The 9,470-nt window shown below is 41.3% G+C and overlaps 1 protein-coding gene across 1 annotated transcript; it reads right to left on the bottom strand.

The window, feature by feature from the left end:
- Nucleotides 1-3,999: 3,999 nt before the first annotated feature.
- On the bottom strand, nucleotides 4,000-6,843 carry LOC139643436 (growth arrest and DNA damage-inducible protein GADD45 alpha-like). The gene is made up of 4 exons (XM_071518579.1): nucleotides 6,691-6,843; nucleotides 6,021-6,122; nucleotides 5,464-5,689; nucleotides 4,000-4,889 (listed from the first exon to the last, which is right to left on the bottom strand). The coding sequence occupies exons 1-4, from the start codon at nucleotides 6,756-6,758 to the stop codon at nucleotides 4,776-4,778; spliced, it is 510 nt and encodes a 169-aa protein (XP_071374680.1). The 5' UTR covers nucleotides 6,759-6,843; the 3' UTR covers nucleotides 4,000-4,775.
- Nucleotides 6,844-9,470: the final 2,627 nt, after the last annotated feature.

Below are 9,470 nucleotides of genomic sequence, written 5' to 3'. Positions count from 1 at the left end.
ATTGTGGCCTTCTCAGTGTAGTGAAGACTGACATCCACGAGCAAAACCAAGACGATTTTCAAAATTTCATGTAGGCCTACAAATATTCATAAGAACAATGATAGATGCTCTTTCATGGAGGCAACAGAATCTGAACCGTCTAGATTATAGCTATCCTATCATGAGATCAACAAAGAGTATAGAGACTTGGAGGGAAGGATTTTGCCTCTGGGAGCTGCTATGGTCTCTTATTGTGCTCAGCAATTCAGACAGACCCAGTCAGTGGGGGCCTGGCCAGAGAAATCTGCCCAGAGTTATCTGTGGCCTTGTGGCCGTTTCCTGTCATTAGGTTCTGGCCCAGCGGTCATTTATTTATACCTAACTGAGTGTAAGATAGACCCGGCTCTCTCACCATGGCTGTCTGAACCCAGAGAACACAAGAAAGCTAAATATAGAAAGTGCCAAACCCCGATTTCCGCTCTTGGAGAGTGGAGGAACTATTTTGAGAAAATGTCTACTTAGCTCGAAGGCTTGTTTTCATTCTCTGTTGGTGGCCACTTGGGTCTCTCTGACCTTGTCTTCTGCCAGCTGGTGGATAAACAGCATGTTGGATTTTCTATTACACACAATGGAAGAGTATACAGGGATAGTATCCATTGTCACCTATTCTTACAATTGTGAAAATTCTGAATTGTGTCTTTTCTCACACATAAAGGAAGCTAGAGATGAAACATCATTGCCATCTATTATATATTGTAAGGATTGTCTAGAATAATAATAGATTTGTCTTTTCTCTTGTATTTTTCTCATGGATTGTTCCTGGTTCCCTGAAGGATCAAAGTCTGCTGCAGGGGAAGCCAGGTGCATTGGTATCGTGCTGTGCAGGTTTAAGGAAGCCCTTCAGCATCACAGGCAAACTACTGCAAGCCAAATTGCTCACAATTATCTCATCTGGCTGAGTTATTATTGACGAAAGCCAAATGCAATACGCACCATGAAGCAGATTGCAATGCATTGTCTCTATGATATCAGAGATACAGCAACTTTACAAGCTCAGCTTCACAGTTTTGTCTGCACTGGTAAAACTAAATAGCACATGAAGCACGGCACACAGTGCTATCCGAGTGATATTACCATTATACTCTAATATGATAGAAACAGGATGTTCTCCATAAGCATGAATGCCCTTAAAAGGCACGAGTATGTCGGCCACCAGAGCACAGACTCTGCAGTAATCCCAGTTTGTCATTGTGCAACAATGTGAGATGACAGAGGGGCATATGGCCAGCGCCTGGCAGGCCGGCCCACTGACCATGTGCCTCACTATTAAAATCTGGCTTGGCAGTTACAGTGTCAGTGTGTTGGAATGTGCTGATGAGGGGGAGAGGAAGGGGAGGGAGAGCGGATCAGAGGGCGAGGGTGGCGGGTGGGGGTGTGGGTGCTGATAGAGCCGACCGTAGTGGCACCTCTGCTCCCCTGGTAGGCCCAACTGCTCATAGAAATACACACAACAGATAGGACCAAAAGTCAATTTGAACTGAATATTGCTGCCTATGGTGCTGGAGGGGCAGTAGTATTTCCATCAGCTAAAGCCCCCTACTGCACCATAGCTTCCCAGCTGCAGGTTGTGTTACAGTTTCGAAATGTAGTTTTCATCCTTCATATCATTCACCCATAACTGAGCACCGTACCTTTTCTATTATTAAAGTGAATTTACAATAATGTTATCTAAAGTGTGTTATGTACTTTTTCTTACCAGTAGGAACAGTGCATTGATTTTTGTACGTTCTTAATCAATGGCACAATATTGAGTGAACATAACACAACTCTTCATTGTACCACTGACTTGGGTTATGCAATGTGTTCCCCAGGTTGTACCGTAAAAGACGATCCAACCTAAGTACACAGCGACTGGACACATTATCAGATTCTGCTCCATTTCAGAAATGCATTGACAATGCTGCACCTCCATACTGACCTATGGGACCACCATGAATGATTGATCATGGCTAATAGACTCCTCCATGGAAATGGGAAACTAAACCTCGACCCTTTGTGATTGACTCAACCGGAGGGCTCCAGTGGTTTAGTGCCAACACATCACTTACATCAGCCCTCCTCTACTCCTATCTTAAAATAACCTTTCCCCTCGGATCATGACAATACCACATGACATCAGTCAGTGTCACACCCTGCAGTCACATGCCTGAGGACACAGCCAGGCAACCTTTCACACAGTGCCCACTGAGGCTCTCTAGGGCAGGGCAACACTTTGATTGAGGTACTGCTCATGAGGTGTTTTGAATGCATTATAATCATTTTCAGAGCATGCCATAATGTGCTATGGGACCGATCATTCTGGGCCAATATTTTTATTTTGCTACATGGTACTGTATGCAGGACTTTATGTTGTCTGTCCGTGTGTAGACACATTCTTGTGAACACAATAAATCAAGAACAATACATGATAGAAACATCATACTTACACTACAGGTGTGGAGCACCTCTCTGCATACATTTGCATATTAATATAAATCAGATTTTCTTCAAACTACTCTAACACCTTAATGCTTTAGGATATCAGGATATAGGTGTTCATATCAATACCTCCCATGTTATGTGAAGACAAGTATGTTGACATAGAAATTTTTGCTTTATTTATGCATCAATTATCTTAATTAATTGCCTCATTAGCATAACTGGTTATGTTTAATATATTGTGGTGATTATGGCGGAACATTCAGCAGCTAAAGTACCTCTTATTTTCGTATTTCATTTTCAACATTTTGAACTGGCCTCAGAATAAGCCAGCTTTGTCTTAAACTAAAACAATTCTGCCAAATGGAAAACCTGTAATGAAACATTGAGCTCTACAGTGGGAGCAGCAGGGCAGCGCAGTGAGCAGGGAAACCAACCGGAAGACTTTTGTGGCAGCAAGCATCTGCAAGACACTGAATCCTCACCAGCTCCAGGGTGCTGCTCTGTAGCTGAGCCTGTGCTCGGACTGCAGTATCACAAATAATAATAACAATAATAACAGAAACTACAGCAAATAATTACAGGGGTACAGTAAAAATGAAGAGCAAAGAGTTATATCAGTTTTATTACTGCTGATAATATATTTCATAAGATTTTATATAGCCTACAAATTCAGCAACATTAACACCTGTCATATTATCTCCCTCATATGAAAGCTGAAGGTCAATCAGAAACTGGGTCGTGCAGCTCAAGGATGAGACAGAGCCTCTCCTCTCCTCCTTTTCCCGTGATCGTGACTCTGCACTTACCAAGGGGAATGCCTGCCTTGCATCACCTCAGTGACGCTGTCAACACTCAACACCAGCTAGTTCACCGGTGTGCATGTGACACAATCGGAAAAGGAAAGGGGGGGGGGGGGCGAGTGTAGAAGGAGTGGTTTCGACTGGTTTACACAACCGTTTGCACGCTACTGCCTCCCTTACAGAATTTTCTGAGGAATTCCAGTCATGTGGTCTACAGTAAGTCACACCAGTCACTCTCTTCCCGGGACCAGAGCCAGCCAGCCAGCGACCGGCTCCAGCTGCCTGTGAGCTGACAATAGTTGATGCAACTTGTCTGATAAACATGTAACACTCTATTATGAATAATTTATTTAATTCAATACCTGCAATATATGCATTGTTGCGCCGTATCCCCTCTTTTACTTTGCAAACACGTGTGCAATTGTCACACACTCTATTCAAGGAAGTCAGCTGGTGAAATTGCAACCTAAACTGTCCCAACAAATCACACGGATTGGGTGAAAAGGGAAACTGTGTGGATGAATGAACATGTTCCTGCTGACCGAGGCAGAACAATCAGCAGCGAGCGTTGAGGATTATTGTTCTCTTCAGCTCAGAGATGTCACTGAGGCCACAGAGGCCAGCGTGACCCCTGTGATCCGCACGTGACTCCTCTTTACAACTGTTTGCTAAAGGTCAAAATTCAGCTCAGCTTTGCTAAATTTCCAGAAATGCAAAATGAAAAGACATCTAGTTCTGGCTCCAAAAATACTTTTTATTGACCACAATACATCTGTGTCTTGTATTTAGATTTTGCAAATAGTAAAAGTACAAAATGAAACATAAATACACTTAAATATCATTAGAAATAACTTAAATTGTAAAAAAAAAAAAAAAGAACTATTTGTAGCAAAAACCAGTTGGCATAGGAAACACTGAATACACAGAATATCTTCATTGGATGTCTAGCCCTTCCCTTTTAAAATAATAGCAATAGCAACGTCAACATCAACAATTTAAATAAAATGAGTGAAATTGCAAAGGTCCAGTGTTTCAGCAAGTGCTTTGTTTCTGCAGAGAGAGGCCTAGGCCTTGGTCCACTCAACAGCTCACTTTTCTAGCTCTCCCCACTTTTTTGAGTCATCACAAAGGCTTTACCAAACAAATACATGATACAATCCTTCTGTACAGTGTCCACCTTCACATTAAAAAGCACAGACGCTTTTTTATTTCCACCTCATGACGATACATAAAAAGTGTCCCGCCATCTCATCTTGGTTGCCAAGGCTGACAGCCACAACTCCCAACAGGCCTGTCCCAGTGGAAATCCATCCCCCATCTTTTTTTAATACATCCCATCTAGATAGTGGGGTCTTTTTTCCTCCAAATTCATTAACTTAGGTGTTGTTTTTCTTTCCCGTCAGTGGTGCTATGGAATTTGATCTCTGGGTGGTAATGTGTCCATCAGGGTTCACACCACTCCTCCTGTGCAGAGAACAGTCCTTTCACAGGTCTTTGCTGCTGGTTGTAAGATGTTCATCGTTCAGGCAAGTTGATGATGGGTACCCACTGGTCCATACAGCGGCTCTCCCTGCAGAAGCGGTTCACTTTGCTCAAGGCCGGGTCCTTCCACGATGAAGAGTGTGGACTCTAAGAAAATTAACAAGACAGGAGAAAAAGGAATGATTTAACAGTTTATATGTCCATTTACATTGTTAGCGCTACAATAGGTTATAAACACCTGGAAGTTTCACAGCTGTGCATGCATGTGCAAATGAAAGTTATTTCCCTCTTCTGAAATTCCATAGAAGTCATATGAGGAAGGAGGCAGTGTTTACTACCAGCATGAGAACATGTACTGGCAAGTCTGAGTGAAACTCACATGCATTGGCCTAGTAAATGTAGCTACTGGGCTATGCAATTTCATTCATACACATGTTATAAAATGAAATGTACATAGCTTCAGTTTCATACAATGGCAACTGTCATAATAAATACTGTACAATAGGTAGTTTACTTAAATTACAGTACAAGACTGGCAGCTGTAAGTTACAAAAGGGGGGCCGAGATTATAAAAAGGTTTATAAGAACAATTTCAAGCTCACTAACACTTACAGCTTTGCTGTAATGCATAGGCCTAATCAACATCTGGTATAAAAACAGAATACAGAAGATTCATCTAGCCTGCCATGAAACTTGTCGGCTGGTGAGCATAGACACTTACCGTGACCAGGACACAGTGCAGGTCCATGGGCTCACCATTCTGCTTTCCCCCTCCTCCTCCTCCACCCAGTATCTCTGCCAGGCGCCTGGTGTTGTTCACTCTCAGGATGTTGATGTCATTCTCACAGCAGAAGGCCTGAATGAGTGTGAAGTGGATCTGGAGGGCCACATCTTTCACATCGTCATCATCCGTAGCCAGGATGCATAAAACCACATTATCAGGGTCTCTGAGGGTAGAAGAAAAATAAAATATTTGTAATTAATCTATTTTTAACTTAAATATGAGTAAGCAGTGAGTGTAAATGTCCTGACAAGTCTGACAAATTAGTCTAGCAAACCTCTGAAACGTGTTAGAGGGCATAAAGAAAAGATAAAACTGCTGGCCCTAACACAAGGGTCAGTGGTTAAGACATGCTGTACCTCTAGAAAAGTTGGCCAATGGTTACTAGTGACCCTTCATAATTCACATTTCTGTGTAAAAGTGTCAGAGAGATCTCCAACCACCATGCTGTGATAAGAGGTCTGGACCTCCGTGTTAGCCGATAACCGTGCACTTACACATTCAGGGACTTGGCTGCCTCGTAGACACCAACTGTAATGCAGCCTTGCGGCAATGCAGAAGTGAGCACCTCTTCCAACGCCTTCGCCACAGAGTCCATTCTGCAACACAGAGACAAATTAGTTGATATTAATCACATTACAACGATGCCACATAAAGTTCAAGCTGTCCTTTGTCTAGCTAAACTGGGCTGCTAGCTAGTCGGGCTTCCTTTCAAGCACAACTGACAGATGTGCAAGTTCGAGTTGGTTGTCGACACGTTAATATTATCAATTTTGCGGTGGAAATCGCTTTGATAGCTGCAGGAATACTAAATGAAAATAAAAATACAGATTTCATACTTTAATTTCAGGTATTCAGAGACATTTTACCTGAAACCGGTGTGCAGCGTTAGGTTAGTTATCGTTTAGTATTTGTTGACTGCCCAGGAAATACTGTCTCGCGACACGGGCTCAACAGAAAAGCAGTTGAACCCTGCAAGCAGCAACATGGATGATGTGCATTAGTTAGAAAGTTACGTTGAAATGACACTGGCACATCATTTATATCGTGCATTAGTCTGCTGCATACTGCACATTAACACCAGAATAGGCTGGTGATAATTGGTGTTAAGAGTTTGAGAAACAAACCCAAAATATATATTAAAACATACAATCCCAATGTATTTACCTTTCTTGAGAATAATCCCCACTTAGTTCTTCAAATGTCATGTTGTACAAAAAATCCAAGTCCACCATAGATTTAACAGTACTGATGATTCACTTTTAGTCCGGGTATCTCTCGACAATACACACGCTCTCTCTGTACGTTCACTGTGCTGCAACTGACAGACAAATCTGGTAACTTCTCCTAAAAACCGTCCGGGACAATGCGGTCAGCCGGGTATTTGCATAGGTGTGATCATTGGTGGCATATTAATTTATCGGGTGTTCTCTCGACTGGGATTGGCTGTAGGACCAACAGCAACAGCATGAGCTAGCGGTAGCCTACTGGAAATACTGCTGGACAGGCGTGGTCTGTCTCCAACCGGGTTACTTGCTACCGTAACTGCAGCTGCCGGTGACAGTGGGCAAATAACAAGAACACGAGATGCAAAATGCTTCTGGTCACAAAATAACTTGCGCACTTAATCAGTGTTGGTGAGCATCTCCTAAACCTGGCATAGAGATATACATGGCTAATTTGTTTGCAGCAATTTCTGGCAGCATATAGCAACCCAAAACAACATTCATTATATAAAGGGGACATTGTTCAAAGTGAATCCATTTCTGCTTATATCACCCTTACCTACAAGATACTTTTTTAAAGTTAGCCTATGAATAAAAATGTTTTTGTAGAACTCACCTACGTTGCAAGAGAGGCCGGTTTCTGGAGAACTGCATGGCAACGAGGCGCTTCTGGGCAAACTGCGCTCTGATTGGACCGCTGCTGTGCGTGCGAAAACCTGGCTAAACCGCGCGCATCTAATCTGAGGGACAGAGTCCAAAAGACTGGCGCGCGAGAGAGGTACAAAGCGTGCAATCAACTCCAAGGAAACTACTATAACATTCCTGCAATATTCCTATAGTGTGTGTTTGGTACTCAATAGTGAGTTTACAGTGACTCTATAACGGCAGTGCTGGGGAGCAGTTTCACTAAATGGAATTAATGTTTTTTGAGTTTGACGTATAGACCGAGTTAACTGCAACTACCAAATATATTTGTCTGGTTTAATTGTCAAGATTGTGCAAGTCAGATTTTAAAGACCCTTTATTTTAGATTTAAATTTAACAGAAAGTTAATATTCCCTATGGTTTAGTCGCTGGCAGACAGGTGTCTGAGTGAAAATGTAGTGTGATGGACATTAGCCTACATGCAAAAGAAAGTTAACATTCCTTACACTTCTACCTGTGATGAACCCAGATGGGGTTATTTGGTTTGTGTATACATCCACACTAGTTAGGCTACTGGCAAGCAGCTGACAGAGTGTGGCTATTATAGAAACAGTCAATATTTCAAATAAAATACTTTTTTTTTAATATCTAAGTGTTATTATTTGCAGTCATGAGATTTTGTATCATGACAATGCAGATATAGACATACAGTAATCATGAAGTAGCTTGAACTATTTCTCCTAAGCAACTGGTAAACAAAACTACATTTCTCTTGAGGGTAGCTTTGCTGCAGTTCAGCTTCTTCCAATGTGAAGTGGTAGCTTGTAAAAACTATACTTTCAAATGGCTTTCCCAACGCTGCTTAATGTTATGGTAGCATCATAATATTCCTTTAATACTCCTATAGGATATTATATAGGCTATATATGTACATTCAGGAGCTATGACTTGCAAATTTTCATGATCTTGGACATCACTGGACATCATTAGATACTGTACATCCAAGTATCTAACTTTGATGAGGACTGCAGACTGTGAGCCAGTGAACTGGACCATGGATGTTACTGACCTCTCTAATTTGCTGTCCAAATTTGGTAGAACAAAATGCACAATGTGAAACTGTAAGGCGATCAGATTGTTTACATCTTACACTGTGGACCAGAGGTGGGGACTCGAGTCACATGACTTGAACGAATTTGAATTGCTTGAGACTTGACATGATGCATGAAGAGAAGACTTGAGACTTGACTTGGGTTCTGGTGACTTGGGACTTGACTTTGACTTGTACATTGATGACTTTAAAAGGTTTCTAAAGTCCCGACAAAAGATCTTTTGTTTGTGTAAATAACTTAGATTGAAACTGATGAGACGACCAGACGACTGAATTTAAATTCTATTTTCTGAATTTGCATGACTGAATTTATTGAAGTTGAAACTGATTATAGAAATCAAACTCATGATGCTCTTACCAAGTTTTTATCCTATTAAAACCATATTGCATTGAAAAGTCCTAGATATTAAATTGTTAAGATATTAAATTTAAGATATTAAATTGATACTGGACTCTTGTTCTGAGTTCGTGTGCTACATTTAGACTTGAGACTTTAGATTCATGACTTGGACTTGAATTGAACTTGACTTGGTAACCTACATTTAGACTTGAGACTTGTGCCTTGAGACTGATTTGGGACTCCGGGTCACAACTCTGCTATCGACCATCCATCCTGAAAATGCTGTAAGCAAGTGGACAGATGCAAATGATGACAATAGAGTACAGATTTAGTACAATAGTTCCTGCAACATATGAATGCCATTTCATACTCATATATGAGACTTCTTCACAGAAACATCTGAAATTAAGACAAGAGCCATCTGAAATTAAGACAGGAGTACGTCTTAATCTGGAATAGTTATTCAAGGACATTTAAGTACCTTTTATGAGCATGGCTCAAATTTGGTTCAGTTACATCTGGACAGTGAAGTATCTTATCCTTATCCGATTCAGGTGTAGAAAGTTTCCTGAAACTCCCAATTTATTTTAATTTTATGAATATAGGCTATTTTGTATTGTTTCAG

This window comes from Centroberyx affinis, unplaced genomic scaffold, assembly GCF_046629955.1.
Source record: "Centroberyx affinis isolate AG114_WGS23_722 - 3 ecotype Tasmania unplaced genomic scaffold, CSIRO-AGI_Caff_v1 ptg000609l_1, whole genome shotgun sequence".
Taxonomy (NCBI): domain Eukaryota; kingdom Metazoa; phylum Chordata; class Actinopteri; order Beryciformes; family Berycidae; genus Centroberyx; species Centroberyx affinis.
This window is presented reverse-complemented; position numbering and strand designations above follow the sequence as displayed.

Excerpts from the sequence above, each read along its gene's own strand:
- LOC139643436 (XM_071518579.1), bottom strand. The coding sequence starts at position 6,758 with ATGGTGGACTTGGATTTTTTGTACAACATGACATTTGAAGAACTAAGT. Across the intron at positions 6,123-6,690 it reads GGGGATTATTCTCAAGAAAG|AATGGACTCTGTGGCGAAGG; the intron begins GTAAATACATTG and ends TCTGTGTTGCAG. Across the intron at positions 5,690-6,020 it reads GCAGCCAAGTCCCTGAATGT|AGACCCTGATAATGTGGTTT; the intron begins GTAAGTGCACGG and ends TTCTACCCTCAG.